Source organism: Falco biarmicus, chromosome W, assembly GCF_023638135.1.
Source record: "Falco biarmicus isolate bFalBia1 chromosome W, bFalBia1.pri, whole genome shotgun sequence".
NCBI lineage: Eukaryota > Metazoa > Chordata > Aves > Falconiformes > Falconidae > Falco > Falco biarmicus.
In genome coordinates this window covers 21,714,444-21,735,780 of record NC_079310.1, presented here as the reverse complement: position 1 = coordinate 21,735,780, position 21,337 = coordinate 21,714,444, and the positions used below count along the sequence as shown (strand labels likewise).

General features: G+C 40.5%; 1 protein-coding gene across 4 annotated transcripts in view; it reads right to left on the bottom strand.

Annotated features, from left to right (window-relative positions):
* LOC130142021 (secretory carrier-associated membrane protein 1-like) overlaps window positions 1–21,147 on the bottom strand; it is a 71,721-nt gene extending 50,574 nt beyond the window's left edge. The window contains exons 1-4 of one of the 4 annotated variants that reach the window (XM_056323421.1): window positions 20,911–21,147; window positions 14,561–14,638; window positions 3,565–3,663; window positions 3,182–3,293 (exon numbers count right to left, since the gene is read on the bottom strand). In XM_056323421.1, coding sequence (XP_056179396.1) covers window positions 3,182–3,293; window positions 3,565–3,663; window positions 14,561–14,638; window positions 20,911–20,967 — 346 coding nt within the window. In that variant the 5' untranslated portion in view covers window positions 20,968–21,147. Of the gene's footprint in view, window positions 1–3,181; window positions 3,294–3,564; window positions 3,664–6,932; window positions 8,623–9,881; window positions 9,981–14,560; window positions 14,639–20,910 lie in introns of those variants that run through there. The other 3 variants (XM_056323423.1, XM_056323424.1, XM_056323422.1) reach the window with 3 other exon arrangements.
* Between the last annotated feature and the right edge of the window lie 190 nt (window positions 21,148–21,337).

Sequence of the window (21,337 nt, the reverse complement as noted above, 5' to 3'; positions counted from 1 at the left end):
GCTTAAAGAGAAGCCTTTTTGCCTTGATGGAGATAATTTATTCTGTATTCTGTATTTATGCTGTATTCTGAATGTGGAAATTGGTTGGGACTAGGAGGCTGGCTTAAAGGCATTTTGCAAACGGGATTATTATTTTTGATCATTATTGTAATAATAGTTTTTTGTTCAAAACCAGCCAAAATTATTTGTAAGCATTAGGCATATCTGAAGAGAATGCCTTTATTTGAATCAGCAGTTAAGGTGTAGTTTAGTCTGAGGCTGTGGTTTTATCTGCTTCTGGTGAATTTTTGAAGTGATGAAATCAGAGATACAAGGTATGCTAAGAGTTATGAGGTAATAAGGTAATAATCTAAGTAAGGGTGCTGTCTTTTATATCTACAAGTGCAATATGCTTTTATGTAGCAGAGAGAAACTTTAACAATAATGTTGCTTGAGCGAGATGTGCATGTGACAACTTGGGAAAAGGGATATCACAACTGGAGTGCAACAGTGTTTCTATGTCTGGCAGAGTGAAATCTTTCAAGACCTGAGTTTAGACAGTCTAAAATAAGTTGTTAGTATTCAGAAAGCCCATCTTAAGCCTCTTTTGCTTACACAGTGTTATAGAAGTCAACTGCTATTGTAGAGAATTAATGATTTTTTAATACATATTAACAAATACTACTATTTTAACTTGAGGCAGTTGAGTGAGAAATACTCACGTGTAGCATTTGAGGGAATGTCAGCATAAATCGCCCTTACAGTAAGACTGCATTTTTAATTACTGTACTCGTTAAGATTCGATGATGCCATAAGGCTAAGGCCTTTTATCACAGATTGGTTCTGAACTAAAAGGTGTGTGCACATGTAGATATGCACATTTGTGTTATTTTCCTTAATTGGCTACAAAATAATATAATTAGGTTGGGGAGACTAGATCTTGGGAATTTACCTATTATACTTCTGTTTGTTAAGGAACGTGCATAACATACAGCACCCATGTAGGCTTGGCTTGTGGCACAGTTGTCAAATTTAGCATAGACATTCAGACAGATAAGCAACGTACTCTTCTTGTGTGTATCACCTACAAGCCATTATGGCTTAGTGTGTAAATCTGTATGTAACTATTGAAAAATCCACTTATGAATGTATATAGCTTAGAACTAATTTCTTCCCTTTGTTAATTCTTTGATATCAATGAGGTATTCTTCAGAAAATGTATGGACTGGTTGGTTGCATAAGGGCAGTTGTTATTTGGACAGAAAATTGTTAATGGTCAGGGATTTTTCACTAAAATATTTGCAAATATTCCTAGTCAAACATCAGATTGGTTTCTTTTTGGGTTTTGAGCTTGCATTAGTCCAGGTTCAGAACTTTAAAATTACCTTTGAAGTTTTTAAACTTTTTATATCACTGGAACAGAAAGAGCATCTAAATTAAAGCTTCAAGCTAACTTTATTTTTCAAGTATTTCTGGAATTATACTTCTGAACTGAGGTTTTATAAGTTGGCTGTGTATTTTCCTGTGTTAAAACACTGTTATTGAAAATGGTCAACCAAGCCTATGTCGCCCAAAATAAAAACGGGGGAATTGTGGTTAACTGGCTAGCTGAAAAAGTTCACATAGACATAGTCCAGCTGGCTGGACAAAAATGCACATCGCTCTCAGCTTATCTGAAGTAAAGCAAAAATACACTATCCCTGGCTGTTCTTGTTACACAGTAACAGGAAGATTGCGGTGGGAAAAGAATGTTGCAGGTGGGAACAGATAACTACAGAAGAGAAACTAGGGGCGGGCTTGGTATTTAGGCAACTAACCAATAATGAGCTTAACTTTTGTAATATGTATGAGCTAATTATAAGAAGGCATAAAAGGTGACTGTAAGGTAGAATAAAGGAAGTCTGCTGATCACTCATATTGAGCGACTGTGTCTTCCCTCCGTCGCAACAGGTAGTGTTAGGCATGCTACGTTACAAAATAGAGCTGCAATAGATTTTTTGTTATTAGCACATGGACACGGTTGTGAGGATTTTGAAGGGATGTGTTGTATGAACCTTTCTGATCATTCCATATCGATGCACAAGAAGTTGTCACAACTGCAGGGAAACATGAAGCATATTCTTGCTGATGATAATCCCTTTGATGAATGGTTGAGAGGATTGGGGATAACAGGTTGGTTAAAGACATTATTGATGGAAGGCATACACTTTGTTATAATCGTTGTTGTAATGTTTTTAGTTTTTAGCTGTTTATTTTCTTGTTTGAAGAAAGGTTTACCATCTATTGTGAAACAGACATGGGTTGTCCAAAAAGAAAAAGTGGGATATGTAGAGGGATTTTTAAAGGACCGAGGACATATGTTACCATTGTCCGAGTTGGACAACCCAGGCCTGTTAGTTTGAAGCTGCAGAGCAACTATAAATTGTCCTGGGAACAAGCAGTGTGAGAAAGAAAACAAGCTATGCCCAAACAAGAAGCCAGGTGCAGAGCAAGTCCTGGGAACCGCAAAATCAACACACTCTCATCGGCACACTCTGATCAGGCGCCTGCAGCATGCTCACCGATCAGCGACACGAACGCCCGCATGACCAGAGACTTTTATCCAATCACCTGTGTGTAAAGTCATCTGAGCAGTTGGTTTAAGTTATAAATATGACCTGTTTGTTTAATAAAGTGAGCACGGCATGTAGCCATATTGGTGTGGTTGTCGTGACTTGGCCGACTCTCCACGGGGGACCCTCTTCGGAATATCCCTATTGCTAATATGGGTCAGCTGTCCTGGCTCTGCTCCCTCCCAGTTTCTTGTGCGCTTGCTCACTGGCAGAGTATGGGAAACCTGAAAAATCCTTGAATTAGGGTAAGCACTACTTAGCAACAACTGAAACATCAGTGTGTTATCAACATTATTCTCATACTAAATCTAAAACACAGCATAGTACTAGCAACTAGGAAGAAAATTAAGTCCGTCCCAGCCAAAATCAGGACAAGGCCACAATTAAAATTTTTGCTTTGAAATTTTTCACAGGCCAGGACAGTTTTTATTCACTGTATGCATTATCTCAAAGGAGATCAATTTTCCTTTCCTGAAGAAATTATAAAAACCCCTCTTTTATCAGTTTCACAATGTCACTGTAAAACTAAACCAGCTTCTAAGAAAAAGTTAAATTTCTGCAATTTAAGAAAGTATTTTTTTCATGCATACCCCTCTGCTGATTGAGACTCTGCATTTCCCTTTCTCTGCGATCTAGTTCAGCTGCTTTTCTTTCCAGTTCTTCTTGACGCTTTAGCAGTTCTGCCTGGGCCAAGGCATGCTCCTGAAGAAAACAAGCATCATTAGATATTGATAAAAAAATACAAAGAAAATAAATATTCCAATTCTATTTTCCATAATTAAGCATCTCCAGTTATGGATAGACACTGACCTAATATTACATGAATTCATGCAGTAACTGATTACTTTAAGGCAGTATTAATTTTCATAAATCATAAGAAAAGCAATGCTTATTTATAAAAGACACTATTCCAGAAACATATTTATATGATTATAATTGGAAGGAACCTAGTGCCTGAAAGTTATAGACAAACCTTTGCAATCTGCATGTAAGCAGGTGGTTCTTCTGTTGGTTTCATTATTGCTGGCTGGGCACTGGGTACATTAGGCATTTTCACATTTCCTGGAGGAGTCTAAGAAAACAAGAGACAATTATAGGGAAACAGTCTCCTATTATAATAAACATCTTTTCATTAACTCTTTAAGAACTAATCCAGTTGTTTTAAAGGAAGTGCTACTGATAAACTGAAAATCTGATATGCTGCCTGCAATATTTATAACTTTTAGGAAAAAGAAGATAAATATATTCAAGTGTTCTACTTGTTTGTTCTTACACTGCACTACTTGCCATAAACACATATGGAATTTTATGGATCATCAGAAAGTAAACAGAATTTTAATTTTTTCAGACATGAACATGAATTAAGGGTAAGTTAAGAGAATTGCAGGATTTAAGAGTGATCTATTCATATTCTCTAAAATGATGTCATTTATTAGTAATGTCTTCCAGAGCTTTCTACTTAACAAAGGCTTATATCACCTGGTTAACTAGAGAAGCAATGTACCGTATTAAATTTTTCAATTGATGATCCATAACCTATTGCTTAACTATTCCACCAGTATGTACTATAGTATCTAGTTTCAACTACCACTAGCAACTCAGTCACTTGGCCATTTCCTATGAGAACACATCTTACAAGAACCTTTTAGTAGCTCAGTTTTTTCAATTTTATGGTTTTGTTTGTTTTTAAATCCTCTCCTGCTTATTCCTGTTTGTCCTCATCTCTTGACTTTCTCCACAACTCTCTATCATACACAGTATTAACCATTACCTATCAAACCAAGAAAATTACTACTACCTAGATTAAAGTTATAAACTGAACTTTACCAAAGCAGACCAGTAGAGCCCTACTATGATGTTATTTTATTCTTAAATATGCCTGGGAGAAAACTACAATTCACATCTTTGTGCAGAGCTTGCAACATGAAAGACTTCCCCATACTGTGATCTTTTAAGACAGAGAACCACATGTTCCTAATATGATGGAAATCAAGAACAAAAATATGGTGACAGTGTGATGTTTTAAATAAAAAAGCACGTTAAAACAAAGCAGGAATAAACTGAATACCACTAACATGTCAAATTATGACTTGGCCCAGCTTATCTGTATCTTTTCCAACTGTGGTGGGTTGACCCTGGCTGGACACCAGGTGCCACTATCATTCTCCCTCCTCAGCTGGACAAGGAGAGAAAAATATAACAAAAAGATCGTGGATTGAGATAAGGACAGGGAGAGATCACTCAGCAATTACCATCGCAGGCAAAATAGACTCGACTCAAGGAAATTAATATAATTTTTTACCAATTAAATCAGAGTAGGATAATGAGAAATACACCCAAATATTAAAACACCTAGTTTGAGGGCTCAACTTCACTCCCAACTTTCTCTACCTCCTCTCCCCAAGCAGCACAGGGAGACAAGGGAAGGGGGATTGCAGTCAGTTCATCACACATTGTTTCTGCTGCTCCTTCCTCCTCAGGAGGATGACTCCTCACACTATTCCCTTGCTCCAGCGATGGGTCCCTCCCATGGCAGACAGCCCTCCATGAACTTCTCCAACATGAGTCCTTCTCACAGGCTGCAGTCCTTCACAAACTGCTCCAGAGTGGGCCCTTTCCACAGGGTGAAGTCCTTCAGGAACAGACTGCTCCAGCATGGGTCCCCCACAGGGTCACAAGCCCTGCCAGCAAACCTGCTCCAGCATGGGATCTTCTCTCTTCACAGGATCACAAGTCCTGCCAGGAGCCTGCTTCAGCATGGGCTTCCTACAACAGGGGTCCTCAAACTTTTTAAACAGGAGGCCGGCGCGTGGATGAAGTGGCAGGAAGTAATCTGCGGCTGCTTGGTTTCCCCCCCAACCCCTGGCGGGGGGGGGGGCACACGCGGAGATTCTGTAAATACCAGGGGCCGGATTGAGGACCCTGGGGGGCCGTATCCAGCCCACGGGCCATAGTTTGAGTACCCCTGTCCTACAGGGTCACAGCCTCCTTCAGGTGCATCCACCTGCTCCAGTGTAGGGTCCTTTACGGGCTGCAGGTGAATATCTGCTCCACCATTAACCTCCATGGCCTGCAGGGGAACAGCCTGCCTCATCATGGTCTTCACCACAGGCTGCAAGGGAATCTCTGCTCTGGCACCTGGAGAACCTCCTCCCCCTCCTTCTTCACTGACCTTGGTGTCTGCAGAGTTGTTGCTCCCACGTATTCTCACTCCTCTTGCTTACAGCTGCTGTTGTGCAGCAGTTCCCCCACCCCCCTTCTTAAAAATGTTCTCACAGTGGAGCTACCACCATTGCTGATTGGCTCAGCCTTGGCCAGTGGTGGGTCCATCTTGGAGCCGGCTGGCATTGGCTCTATCAGACATAGGGGAAGCTTCTAGCAGCTTCTCACAGAAGCCACCCCTATAAGCCACACACACACCTCAAAACCTTGCCACGCAAACCCAATAGACCAATCATCTTTTGAAATGCACAAATGCAATACATTGTGGAGAAAACATCATGCCCTAGTAAACTCCACTATAGGTTCCACTATATGCTAGCTGACCACCTATACAGTGTTAAAATTGCTGTCCACTATGCACATGCCTAGGTAAGAGCCTGTGCTCACTACAAGAGAGACTAAACCAGTGATTTGTAGCAGGGGCTGTGCATCCTGGAATCCTAAGGTCAGGAGAGGTTGGGAGACAAAAGCTACCTCTTCCAGCTGACTCTGAGATCCGGGACAACTCCTTTCCAACTGCTGGAGCTTAATCCAGCACATCTTCAGACCCTCTGAGGGCTCTCCGTCAGATGGATATAGCTGCTGCTTTCCTGTTTCCAGGTTCAGCTAGTAGCAAGACTGAGTGCGTATCCCAGAGATGCACACAAATACACACACAACCACACGTACCAAGGATACTAGCACAGCCAGCTACACAAGCTGCCACAGGTAGGGCACTGCCTTTAACAACACCTCCACATACCACTATCAGAACTACATAAAATATAGGTACACAGAGTCGTGTTCCATTCCTCCTCTCCAGCTGATCAGCATTGAAGTTCACTATTAAAAAACACATGCCTCTCCAGAATTACAAACATGCCAACAACTGCAGATCCCTCAGATATAAGGATGGGCCCTTAGCCTGTCTGATATACCTGCCCGGATCCAGGGCCCTCTTACCTGGTATATGGGTTTCCTCCTGTTTGCCAGTTAGCCCAGCTTGATGTTCACTAGCAGATTCATGCATTCAAACACTAGTCTCACAAGCATCCCCCACCCTCGCAGCTCCCTCAAACACCAGCACAGGCTCTCAGCTTGCCATATATCTAAGTCCAGACACTGGACTCCCTTACTCACTTTTGGCTCAGAATTTGAGTCTTCCCAGAGACAGGTTTTCCTCCTATTTGCCAGGTAGTCCAGCGTGAAGTTTGCTAGTAAATTACGCATATACATAGAGAGGAAAACACATACACATATATATGTAAATTACACATATACACACAGAGGAAAACACACTGGTCCCTCCAGTTGCTGGCACCCCAAACACATAGGCCTTATGACCCATGGTCCCTCCAGCTGCTGACACTGGGATGCTCAGTTGTTCACACCACAGACATACAGACCACTACTACTGGGGTCTGACCAGATCGCTGACACCCACCTAATTCACTCTAGTCTCTCCAGTTGCTGGCACCTAGACTTTGCAGCACTCACAGATGGTATAGAGTGAATTTCACAGAAAGAGTTAAGAAAGGATTTAACAATAACTTCAGTGATTAGATGCATAGCTCTGTCATACAAGTGTACTGACTGATAACAACTTACATACAACCAGCCCCTTTTATCCATCCTCTTCACTAGTCTCCTCCTTGTTCCTCCCCAGTTCCCAACTGACCTTTGACTATTTCCCTAATATTCCTTAATAAAGTTTGCATAGTCTCACAGGCTCCCCTTGACTATCCATAATATTCATGTTTATCTCCTTTTGCCCTTCTTATCAGTTACAAAGTCCAGGTTGAATCTCTTCAAAGCTACACCTGCTGTTTCTTAATGGCCTATCAATTAGTGGCTGAAGAGTTTTACTTTATGTCTCTGTTATCACTCATCTATCTGGGTTTTTTCATCACTTTCCCTGTTACTTATTACTCCCTTTAAACTGAAAAGGTCTATAACCTCAATGAAACAGATGCTCTCACATTCCACATATCTTTACAGTAACCAGTATGGCTGATTGGAATATTTGGATAGTCATGACCATCATGGAGGTTTACAACTGAAAGGCTATCATGACTATTTCAAGGATAGTACATGATTAGGAATTAATTGGCCCTTTGGATACTCTGTAATAATACAACTGGGATTATGATCTTACTTCAGGCCTCAGCCCCCCAAAAAACATACAGCCAGCCATATCACTTTATTAACATGAAGGAGGACACTCCAGATTATTTCTTCAAGCACTACAGTGCAAGAAAGCAGCTGAACTTAGTCCCACTTTGTCAGATCTGTGCACTGCAGTCCATTACTTAATGCAGGAATGACTCGGCAGTCAAGACAACTGCCATGTCTGTTTGAAGGTTAAAACCCCTGTATATGTAGAGTTCACTAAAAACAAACCAACCAACCACCCCAAAATAAACAAAAAACCCACCCAACCAACAAACATTTATGATTAGTAGACTTCCTTGCCCTCCCTTTCTACATGTCCAGTAAAGAACCTGTACCTCCTGGCCTCTTAATTTCTTGAATCCTTTTTAAGAACTTTTTCTATAGTGAATGTGACAGCCATCACTTTTCCTTCCTCTAGTATAAAGCCAGTTGAGGTACATTCTAGTTCATGCTTTAGCAATTTTCCACATTAGTTTTCTTAACACTCAGCTGAATGCTACCTGTTTCAAGCAAGTTATTGCTTCTCTAAAGCCTATTTATTAGGAATTCAAGTTTAAGACACTTCCCTTGTAAAGAAACAATTAATTTGGCTTTTTCCTACATTGTTATCTTCTATTAGTACTCTTACAACCTTAAAGATGGTAGAAGCTTCCTGCTTCTGGGAAAGAAAGTTTCCCAAGTTGCTCTACAAGATTTTTCCTCAGAGCTTTGAGCTTGCCTTAGTTTCACACTTAGCTTACCATAGTTTAAGCTCTTAAGTTTTCTTTGAAAATAGTTTCCACTTTTCTAAATGCCGTCTTACCCCAGTAGCATGCTTGACACCGTGTAAATCAAAAGAAGTAAAAAGCCAGCACTGTGGCGTATGAAGGCACAGACTCCAGTTGTGGTGCAACCAGAGACACTTTATTGTACAGAGAAGCTCTTATTTATATCTCTGAGCCCAGATACAAATTCCAGCTGTATGTACAACCAGGCTCAGGGCAGAAACCATTCATGTGGTTACATAGCTATATATCACTACAAGCATGCAGACACCTATTTGCTACTAGATAACCACATTTATATTTCCTACTCTCCTTCACAATACCCAGCTGTTCTCTCATCTCCTGCCAGGTCAGACATTCTCCATCCTCCTCTCATACATCTCTCTTCAGACATTCTCCATCCTCCTCTTCCACACAGCATGGTTAGTCTCTTATGGTACATCTAAAGTAGCTATTTTTGTGCTACAGTAGGTATGCCTACACCATTAGTTTAAGTTATTGTGTGTTTAATATCACTTGTGTTATTTAATATCACTTGCTAGAATTAATAAACAATGTAAGAAAAAGTAGAGAGAAGAGCTTGTAAGAGAATCCAAGGTATTAAGGAAAGGATAAGAAAAATCATGTATCTGCCTCAACATCTGTTTTTAATTTTTGCTGGATATCACTGCAGAATTTCTGCTAGGTTGATATATATAAAAAATGAAATCTTAGCTTCATAATGTGTACACAGGGGAATGAAGTGTCAGTGTTCAAATCTACCTCTAACAGTGGAAGTTCAATATTGCTTTAATGTGCTTATTTTTACAGGTCATTATTTAAAGTTCATAATTCAATGCATAACAGGCACAGGTATTACAAACCATCTTCTAAGAAATTTTTTACAATCAGGGTGGTGAAACACTGGTTTCAGCTAGGATGGAGTTAATTTTCTTCTTAGTAGTTGGTGCAGTGATGTGGTTTTGGATTTGGTGCGAGAACAGTGTTAATAACACATCGATGGTTTTGGTTGTTGCTGGGTGATGTTTATACTAAGTCAAGGACTTTTCGGTTTCTCAGGCCCTGCCAGCAAGAAGGCTGGAGGGGCACAGGAATTTGGAAGGGGACACAGCCAGGACAGGTGACCCAAGCTAGCCAAAGGGATATTCCATACCATATGACGTCATGCTGAGTATATAAGCTGGGGGAAGAAGAAGGACATTCAGAGTGATGGTATTTGTCTTCCCAAGTAACGGTTACACGTGATGGAGCCCTGCTTTCCTGAAAAGTAGCAAATAAATTCCTTGTTTTGCTTTGCTTGTGTGTGTGGCTTTTGCTTTACCTATTAAACTGTCTTTATCTCAACCCATGAGTTTTCTAACTTTTACTCTTCTGATCCTCTCCCCCATCCCACTGTAGGGGGAGCAAGCGAGTGGCTGCATGGTGCTTAGTTGTCAGCCAGGGTTAAACTATCAACACTCCTGTATTGAAAAATTGTCTGAAATGACATAAGTGCTGTTGTACAAGATGCAAGAAGTCTGAAATTGGAGGCATTTTTAAGCCATTCTGGAAAGCAATGGCTTAGATTTAGGTTTTAAAAAGGTTGGCAAGGGACATCAATTTAATACAGACAAAAATTGCATATATTAAGTGTAAATTTAAATCTTATTGAGGAAATACTATTACCAAGTGGTCAGATTAGAGCTAGTTTAAGTATAGGAGCAATTGATTTGCTATTTAAATCTAAAAGCAAACATCCACTTTCCGAGGTCAACTCAAATGTTTTATCAGCACAAAAGATGCAAGTGGGAGAAAGACACTTGGTCAATAACTATCAAAATCCTGAAGATGTCAAACTAGGTAACTGTAGGAACTAATTCTAATAAGTAATGGACACTTCATAAAGACACCAAGATCCATAACTATTAAATAAGCAGAACAGGAATTCTTGTCATACAGTATACTTTTGTCTCTTTATGTTATTTTGATTTTTATTCACATAGGATTTCTAGGGATAAAAATTGCTGAGGTAGCTTTGAAAGAAACTATTGAATCTGGCATTTTCCAGGTAACTCCTTTAACCTGGATGAACATCTTATGCAGTTCATACCAGAGCATACCAAAAATTACTGTTCCTCCTTTTGTCTCAGAAGCAGATGGGTAGACATAGGCTTCTCAGGTGGCTTCAGGGCAGCAGAAGTCAAGCCTCTTCTTTCCCCTCTCAAATTTAGCAGTTCAATCCATCCTTCTGGAACCTAGAAGACTTGGCCCCACATCATGCATAATGAAAATTTTAAAACAAGACTTGATTGGTGTTTCTTACCTGATAAGAATGTCAGTCACCCCATAAGAATTCTTTCATTTCTTAATCTCATACTGAAGCAAAGCCTGGCTTATCCACTTATTAGGCTAACGCTGCAGAATTCTGCCCTAAATAATACATAATGTACTATGTATAAGAAATGAAACAGATACATTTTGACTCCCTTATTGATCAGCATACACATGGGATTGCTGGGAAAAGATGACGCTGCTTTTATTACACAGCATGTTACTTGCTGGAACACAGCAAACTAATTGGATATTAGGGGGGAAACAATTCACTGCAAGAACTGCCAAACACTGGGACAGGTTGCCCAGTGAGGTCAGAGAATCTCCATCCCTGGATATAGTCAAAACTCACCAGGACAAGATGCTGAGAAATGTGACTTAGTGACCAACTTTGAATAGGGAGGGATCGAAAAAGATGACCTCCAGAGGTCCCTTGTAACCTATGACTTGGCACTTATTTTGTCATACCTGTCTGTCCATGGGGTGTTGGTGGCTTAGGAATTTGGGTATGGAAGAGAGATATTTGACTGACTTACAGCCTAGATAGGACTGACAAGACATTTGCAGCAAGACAGATGTTTAGCAAGTCTGTCTTTTTAAGGGTGTAACTCTAACACTAATTACTCAGACTTGTATTGTGAGGACTGCAATAACCTCCAGCCATCACTGAATAATATCATGTCATGATATACCACCCACATTTGGCCAGGGGAACCAAATCAACTGTTTTTAGAGAGACTTTACTTCACAGATCCATGGTCTTTGACCCTCACTGACAAATTTTATCCTGAAATTCAACAAACCTCTCTCTAAAGCACCTCTTTGTCCCTACCCCAAATGGTACTTCTGGAACAGATATTTTTATTTCATGCCTTGCTGTCACAGCTACAATAGGAGAAAAATCAAATTAGTATGACCTCTCCTGAAGAGAAGAGGTTGGCTGGAGATAAATGCTCAAAAGAAGTTCTCTATTGAACAGATTTTTCCCATGTAAGTGGTTTATTCAAGGGGGGGGGGGGGGGGGGGGGGGGGGGGGTAGTGTTCCAAAAGAAGCCAGGTGTAGCTGATCAATCTGATTTCCTATAAACACTTCACTGTGAGTGGATGCAAGACATAAGGAGAGGAGCTGTCCAGGAATTTACTGAAAAAATCCATTGAAATATGCCTCTTAAAACCAGCAACAAGAAGAAAAACCCATCTCTAGTAATGATTTTTTTCAAAATTTTAACATATCAATTTGAAAGAGCATGCTATACGTTATACATATATACACACAGTGCTCAGAGGAGTTCAGCCTGCATTAGCAATACTTGTAGAAGCTGGAAGAGTTTAAAAGCCTTCTTTAACAGTAGCTTCATTAAATGATGAAGCAGAAATAATAATTGTCTAATCTGTTCCTTGTTGTTTTCAGAAACATGAAAAAAGACACAAAGTCCTCTCCATGGCAACTGTTAGACCTGGAGACAAAACCACTGAAGATGCAGGCAATTATATTTAGTCTAACATTTATACCATTCACTGAAAACTTTGTTTGGTTTAACAATCAAAAATAAGACAAGCTTTGACATTTGATAAGAAGCCAAAAAAGAAAAAACTCCTGATTTCTCATGTTAGATATCAAGGTGGTGACACTTGGGACCTAAAGTCTCCTATGCCCGTTCATTTTCCTCATTATGTCTTACGTGTTATTTTCCTACCAAGTTTCCCACTGCAGATGTAAAGGATGTAAGTTGACAGAGAAAAGGTGAATGCACCAAAATACTAAAAAAAACCAAACCAAATTAGAAGGGGGGGGGATAAAATACAGTTTACCTTTTTTTTTTCCCCTGTCCTATCCTGAAAACCAAGAAAGATCTGATAGGCAGCATTTCCCTTGGCAAAGGGAGAACACAACTGAGCTAAGATAATGAGTGTCAGTATTCAGAGTTTGAAGTCACTTTCTCACAGAAGAAATATATCCCTGCCTGGATTTGCAATGGAGTTTGTGCAGTCCAGAATTTTTTGTTAACTTGAATTTGGAGGGAAGGTTAATGCTATAGACTGTAAGATACCATCTTAGAATTAGCTAAGATGTAGAAATTCAAATTTTTCTTGTTTATAATTGAAGCATATAATTCTCAGTTTCCTTAAAAACTAGAGCTACACACTGTTACTTGTTGTGAAACACAATCATTTAAAGTCTTACAGGCCAGTGATTCTCAAATTGAAGAGCACAAGTCTCCAGGACATATTTTGCTACCACCAGCATATATCCTTTCTGCTCACTAGTGCCATCATGGTTTTCAAATGTTAGAAGCAGGATTACCTGCACAAAGCTGTTCAAGATGGCTCAGCTTCCCAACAAAGGTAGAACAAAAAACAGCAGCAAATCCAAGCCCCTGGAAACTATCTGGACGTTTTTTCTCTGAGCAGCACACAAAATATAGAGTAATTTCTATCCCTACCCTGATGGGCATTATAATCCTCCAAGTCTAATATTCACAGACCTTGCTTTCCTACCTCTGTTCATCCAGTCTTTAAAAGGCATTCACTTCCACTTTATCTTCCCTTACTCCTGTTGCATATACATTTGTACATGCATAGTATGCCCTTCTCTTGCACACAAAGCTGGTAGAAAAAGAGGTGAGTACACGGAATTGTGAGCATGTCCTCAGGTATCTAAGCACATTCCTGCAAATGCATATAATTATGAAATACTTCTTTACATATTCAGCATCCACAAGATACAGAAAGAGGAAGAGGAGTATAAAGGTTGATTATTACTACACTCTTAGATGAATATATATTGTACTGAAGAGAAAGCCTGAAGAAGTTCCTTTTTTTCCTCTGCAGAAAGATCTATTCATTCAATAGACAGTTTTTATGAATTTGGTAACATCCCATAGATTATTAATTTAATCACAGTGCATGAACATAGCACATATTCAGTAGATCTGAACACTGACTTCAAGATTCCCCCATCCTCCCAATTTTTCTGTATGAGTGACATCTGTAATGAACAATTAGAATTTATAAATGCACAGCTGACTGTTAGAAGCCAGATAAACTTAGCCATATATTTCAGTTTTCCTTCTCTGACAGAGCTGCATGTTAAAATAAGTAGAAAAGTAATTAAAAATGTCAGAGTAGCTCAAGTAGCTCCAGATATTTTTTTTATTTAAACAAGACCTATTATTTTTAAACACACCTACCTGACATTTATAACTTATTGTCTGTACAAAGCAATTTTGAAACTCTTCAAGCTTCAGAAAAATAAATCAAATACAGCGCAGAGGGGGACAATCTCTTCCCTTGACCTATGCTGTGCTCCATGCACCCCAGAACACAGTTGGCCCTTTTGACTGCCAGGGCACACTGTTGACTCATATTCAGCTTGCCATCAACCCAGACCCCCCAGATTTCTTTCCGTGAGACCGCTCTCCAGCCTTTCATCCCCCAATTTGTATGTTTTACAACTCTGAAAACAATACCCCACAAATCTTAACTGAAAAGATTAACAGCATTATTAATAAATGTGCTTACTGTTCTTGAATTGGAGAAAGGATTGTACTCATCTAGCCCCAGAGGAATATTTCTTATCGCTTGTGAAACAGAAGGATTCTAGAAGAGACAACAGTTCTGTAAATGTATGCATATGTACACAAGCAACAAGTCAACACATATAGTTATCTCTGCTCTGGTGCCTGGAGCACTTCCTCCCCTTTCTTCTTCACTGACCCTGGTGTCTGCAGTTATTTCTCTCGCATAGTCTCACTCCTCTGTCTTCCGGCTGCTGTTGCGCAGCAGTTCCACATACCACACCACACCATACACCCTCCTCCTTGAATTGCAGTGAGTCGTATGATTATGAGAGAAGTACCAACTATTTCACCAAGACATGATCCATTACCCAAATATGTTGAAACAAAAGATATATGAATAAAGTGAAAGTATTGAAATAATGATTTTCAACACTTTCAAAGGGGGGAAATGTTACCGATTAGTTAATAAGTTAAAATTGATTGATTCTATTTGATTAATTAATTGATTTTATAAAATCATTTAATAGAATTAAAATGTAGAAGGCTAAGGAAAAAAAAATTTATAGGAAACTTGCATCTACGCAATAAGAGACGTTATGGAATCTTTTGTACGTCTTGTACCAAGGCTAGAAGAAGGGCCTGGAACTATTGTAATAACTCTAGGGTTGGAAGGTTCCATTGTATTTAACCAGTCTTCTGTACGCAGAGGTGCATTGAAATGTCAGAATATGAGATTAATGGGAACTGGGGAGAGTCGACTGGAACAGCTTGTAGGTGCCTGCCAAGAAATTGTGAACTTTAGTAAAAGGTAATTCCGGCAGGGGGAGATCGCGACCACCGACTCATATACCACCTACCCAAATCGTACCCTAGACCCATTTCTAGACCTTTCTAAGCTTTACTGCGCATAATCGGATATAGGAGGAGAGTATGTAAATGATTTATGGGAAATGTTATGATTATGTACGAATAATTAATGAATATGTATGAATAAGTTCTATATATGGAATCTGATTTTGGGACCTGGTGTGCGTTGATCGTGAGAGGACTCGCTCACGCACCCGGCCGTCAATAAAGAAGTGTCTGCTTATCTGCATCACATTGGTGTCGATAAGTTCTTCATTCCGAGATTTCGGTAACAGTATCTGGGTATGAAAAATGGCCTGTTCTTAAATTCCACTCCCTGGTTGGTATGACTAATAGTTAAATAAAATTACCAGAAACTCAAGGTGCTGAACTGACAAGAGCTTGGGTGAGATAAGGTTGGAGAAAGAAGTGTGAGCTGGAAAGAGGGAACAAGGAGTTGAGTAAGCAAAAATGAGAATTACTGGGATCAGCACTATAAGGAGCAGGTACTGGGACTGGCTGGGTGGCTGAAGACAATCAGGTTGCGGCAAGGAGTTTGTGCAAGGGCAGAACCATTTCAGGCAGAAGTACTGGTCCACCAGGACATAGCCTTCTCAGTTTGAGATTGGACCAGGCATTTTACTGTTGCTGCATTCAGTAGCTGACATCAGATATTTAAAGTCTGTCCCAGAAATTCCCCATTTTCTGTATTTGCAGAGGATAACACAATTTTTAATCACTCTAAATCATGCAGCAGGTTGAGGTCTCTGGATATTTGGTGTTTCCAGCCATGTTGCTGTTCTGTGTTGCTGTCTGTATATTATTACCTATTGGAACTTGTCTTTGTGGCTTTTTTCTGTTTCTTAATATTAACAAACAAAAATAACTCAAAAATAATACATTTTAACTTTATTATCTAGGTGGAATATCAAATATGGAAAAATAAATTATGCCAGTCTTGATTTACTTATTCCTATAGAATATTACAGTTTTCACTTTTTTAACCACTAGGATACAAGTCATGCAACATATAGATTTGATAGCATTAATTTAAATGTCATTTTTTCTGAGTATGTGATCCTGCACAACACTTGTTGCTCATGTTAATTACACTGATTAATTTATGAATTAAATATTTTATTATTCTGCAGCAATAAGTACAAGTTCTTTGTAGTTATTCTCACTGCATCTAGATGAGTTGGCATTTGCTCCATTTTTAAGTAAGATGCAATAAGCATAAAGTACACAATTCATAGTAATTCTCTGTGTTCCTCGGGACGTCAGGTCTAATCTTTTCAGAAATATTGTTAAGTACCATTTTGAAATCTGAAGTGTAGCTCCTGTTGGCATCAGTAATTCACTGCACTATATGTGTTCAGAACAATTCAAAGTCCAGCAGCCTACACCTGGACCTCCAAAACTATGAAGATATTTTTTCTTTCCATACTGAGGTTAGTTCTAGCATTACAGAAGATCTCAGTGAATGAGTGGAGAGATGTGGATATCCAAGCTAGTATTTGCTGCCTTCAGCTATGAAATTACTCTTCCTGTGATCTCTGGTTTACTTCTCCTTGAGTCTTCTAGCTAGTGGAAGAGATAATGCCATGAACTTCTGTTGAAGTCCAGACTGTATAACTGAGGTTTCCTGAGGTGTCTTGGTTTCAGTTGGGATATGTATATGTACACAAGCAACAAGTAAACACATATAGTTATATCATATAAAACTCAAAAAAGTTTGTGTTCACTAAAAAAAGCCTGTAAATATCCACCTCTTTCTTTGTCCCCAAAATGACATTGTTCCATCCTGAGCTTCTTACAAAACTAGATTAACATAGTCTAAAAGAAACTCCATCTGTTATACATTTGATTTATAAGGGAAAAAGGCTCTCAATAGAGAAAGGAAGAAAACTATGCTGACCACTGGACTCCACAACTACACACTCAAAGAGCACAACAGAAGAAAAGAGGTTTTTGTAAACTTTTGGTTTTCCCTACCCAGAAATACCTCCAACACCTTCAGGAACAGGAAAAGCATTTCAGAAAAATGAAACTGAAGAAACAGTGCCCCATAATGCCAAAAGCACCTCTGGTTCAGCTTCTACCTGAACTGGCAAAATTAAGAAAAAGGTGTAGTTTTTTTCCTCCAATGAACTCTACAGTAAAAAAGACTGCTTAAGTTTAGCCTGAAAAAGCAATTTCAGGAATGAAACATTTCTCTGTGCTAGAGACAGGCAGGCTTGATTCTGCAAAAGTACCCACTACCATAGACAACACTAACTCCATATAAAGAAAAATTGTACATATTTCATGTGATGCCTGGTTCCGCTATGTTGTATCTGTGGCTTAATTATAAGATTTTTGCATCTTCAGAACATAATAATGAATGAAAGGAAGGTTTTCTTGAAAATTAAGAATTCCACTTATTTGATAAGGCTAGTTACATTTATATTTACATATATAGACAAAACAAGTGCACAATATTTCATATGTATATCAAATATACAAAATAGCTATAAATATACTATTTATAAATGTTATGTATATATATACACACATTTCTTAATTTCTACATTCTGGTTCAACAGCAGAAAACAAACTAGAGTCAATAGGCTGGGATGAAGATAAGTATTTATATACGTTTATATTTCCTCTTAAGACCTTTAAATTTAAAATCTCAATATGAAATATTTGTCATTTTTTTAAAAAGTGACTGAATCTACACTTAAATACAAAAACTATTAAGCTACTGAAAAATAAAATCTAGATTCTTAGAATCAGCATCTATTACAACATTATCTTAATCTTAACAGCAGTAGCTTAATCTACAGGTGCAGCAATAATATTTTCTTAATGGCTGCAGTCAACTTGTTTATACCTAGAGAAAAAAATAGGGAAGAACATCTATCAACTTGTCCTGGTTTCAGCTAGAATAGAGTTAATTTTTTTCTTAGTAGCTGGTGCAGTGCTGTGCTTTAGATTTGGTGTAACAACAATGTTGATAGGACACTGATGGTTTAGTATAAACATCACCCAGCAACAACTAAAATCAAGGGCTTTTCGGTTTCTTGGGCCCTGCCAGCCAGAGGGCTAGAGGGGCACAGGAAATTGGGAGGGGACACAGCCAGGACAGGTGACCCAAACTAGCCAAAGGGATATTCCATACCATATGACATCATGCTGAGTATATAAACTGGGGGAAGGAGGAAGGGGGGGACATTTGGCTTTACGGTGTATGTCTTCCTGAGTAACCCTTACACATGATGAAGCCCTGCTTTCCTGGGGATGGCCGAACACCTGCCTGCCCATGGGAAATAGTGAATTAATTCCTTGCTTTGCTTGTGTGCGCAGCTTTTGTTTTACCTATTAAATTATTCTTATCTCAACCCTCAAGTTTTACATTCCTTTCCAATTCTCCTCCCCACCCCTCTGGGGGGGGGGGGTGAGCAAGCAGCTGTGTGGTGCTTGGTTGCCAGCTGGGGTTAAACCAGGACACCAGCTTACATACCTAGTATATGCAAGCTTTTAAGTTTGTGCCAAGTGCAGGCATGCACTGTCTCATGATCCGTAAGTTCCACACATGCCAGGGATTCTGGCTAGATGTCCGAGCATGGCTGAGTTACTGTCATGACACAGCTGCACACAGTATTTATTGTCCGGATGGTCCTGCTCACATCCTGCCTGTTCAGGGGGCTCAGGACAAGCACAGTGTGTCAGGTTCATCAAATGCAATTTATAGTTGTCCTTGAACTCACTGCCAAGTTAAACAATTCCTAATTAAATATATAATGAAAGACTTTTCCATAAGCAATAATCAATCATTGTTTAATAAACTTCCACCAGAGCACCCTCGGTAAGTCTGCAGACAACACCAAGTTGAGCAGGAGCGTTGATCTGCTTGAGGGTAGGAAGGCTCTGAAGAGGAATCTGGACAGGATGAGGCCAATTGCATGAGGTTCAACAAAGCTAAGTGCTAGGTCCTACACTTGGGTCACAACAACCCCACACAATGCTACAGGCTTGGGGAAGAGTGACTAGAAAGCTGCCTGGTGGAAAAGGACCCAGGAGTGCTGGTTGACAGCTGGCTGAACAGGAGCTAGCAGTGTGGCCAAGGCGGCCAATAGCATCCTGGTTTGTATCAGAAATAGTGTGGCCAACAGGACAAGGAAAGTGATTGCATCCTGTACTTGGCACTGGTAAGGCCATGCCTCAAATACTGCGTTCAGTTTGGGGCCCCTCACTACAAGAAAGACAATGAGGGGCCGAAGCACGCCCAAAAGAAGAGCAACAAAGCCTGTGAAGAGTCTGGAGCACAAGTCTTATGAGGAGCATCTAAGGCAACTGGGGTAGTTTAGTCTGGAGAAAAGGAGGCTCAGGGGAGACCTTATTGCTCTCTACAACTACCTGAGAGGAGGTTGTAGGCAGGTGGGTGTTGGTCTCTTCTCCCAGGTAACAAGCTATAGGACAAGAGGAAATGGCCTCAAGTTGTGCGAGGGGAGGTTTAGACTGCATATTAGGAAAAAATTATTCACTGAAAAGGTGGTCAAGCATTGGAACAGGCTGTCCAGGGATATGGTGGAATCACCATCCCTGGAAGTATTCAAAAAACATAGACATGGTGCTTAGAGGCATGGTTTAGTGGTGGACTCAGCAGTCCTGGGTTAACGGTTGGACTTTATGGTCTCAAAGGTCTTTTCCAACCTAAATGATATGATTCTATGATTCAAATATCAAAGAAAGAACAGATAAGGAGGGGAAGCATCCAAGGAGGTCAACTCATCGTGACAGCTGAAGCCAAAACAGCAGGTAAAGAAACAAGTCTCATCTGTATGACAGGTCAGTAGTGCAAAAACTAAAATCTGTAGAATATATTATAACACAGCATTTTGAGATGCAGGGTAGAACTTATGCCTAACCATCAGTACCCTGCATGCTTCAGAAATAATGTAAAGAAGTGGGTAAGCTTGACGGGAGCTTGGAGGAGGCAAGAGATGAAAAAGGGAGTAAATTCAATAAATTTAACTACCTAGGTCAGTCAAATAGAAGAAAAAAAATGTTGTAGCATTATGGATGCATATACTAAGTTACTGCCAAAATCAAAAAATTTTTTTTCTTTTCCTTCAAAATAATGCACCTGAAACGCAATTTGCGTTATTTTAGCAATAGAAGGCAAGATGAAACACAGACGCCTGAACTTGTGAAACGGCTATGCCCGTTTCTAGGGCTTCCAAAAGCGCTGCTTATCCTATAAGCTTCCCAGACCAGCGGAAGGCAGGCGCCTCCGGCACTGCCGAGCAGCGCCCCCTAGCCCATCAGCCCCCCACTCCCCCCCTCCCCGAGGCCAGCGCTACCCCGCAGCGCTAACGCTTCCCCACCTCCCCGCCACCGCAGTAGTGCCAGTGCCCCTCCCTCCCTGAGATGCCCACGGCTCCACGCAGCTCACTCTGCCCCCACCGCGGCACCGAGGAAAGCTCGCGGCCCCCCACCGGCCGCTGTCTGCAGCCTCACCTTGAAGGGGTTGTTGAGGTCCGGGTCAGCGAAGGGGTTGCTGTCGAAGTCCGACATGGCAGGGGCGGGCGGGCAGGCAGGCAGGCAGGCACTACAGTCACTGGGCGGCGGCTCTTGCCCTGCAGCACTCCCCACACACGCCAGCTCTTGGACTATCCCCCGCCAATATCACCAGCTTCTGCAGCCTAGGACCAAACCAACCAGCCACAGAACACCGACCTCCTAAAATGGCTGTCCCGGAAGTGAGGTTGGGGGGCGGAATAGTTCTGGAAGAAAGAGGGAGGTATCCACTCCTAGAGCGCGCAGGGCTTGGAAGAACCATTCCCAGGGTGGGGAGGGAGGAGAGCTGGAAGAGCCCATTCCCGTAGAGGGGGATGGCTGCGAGGGTTGGAGACCTGCTGCGGTGAGGGCTGTTAGGCGCCCGTCG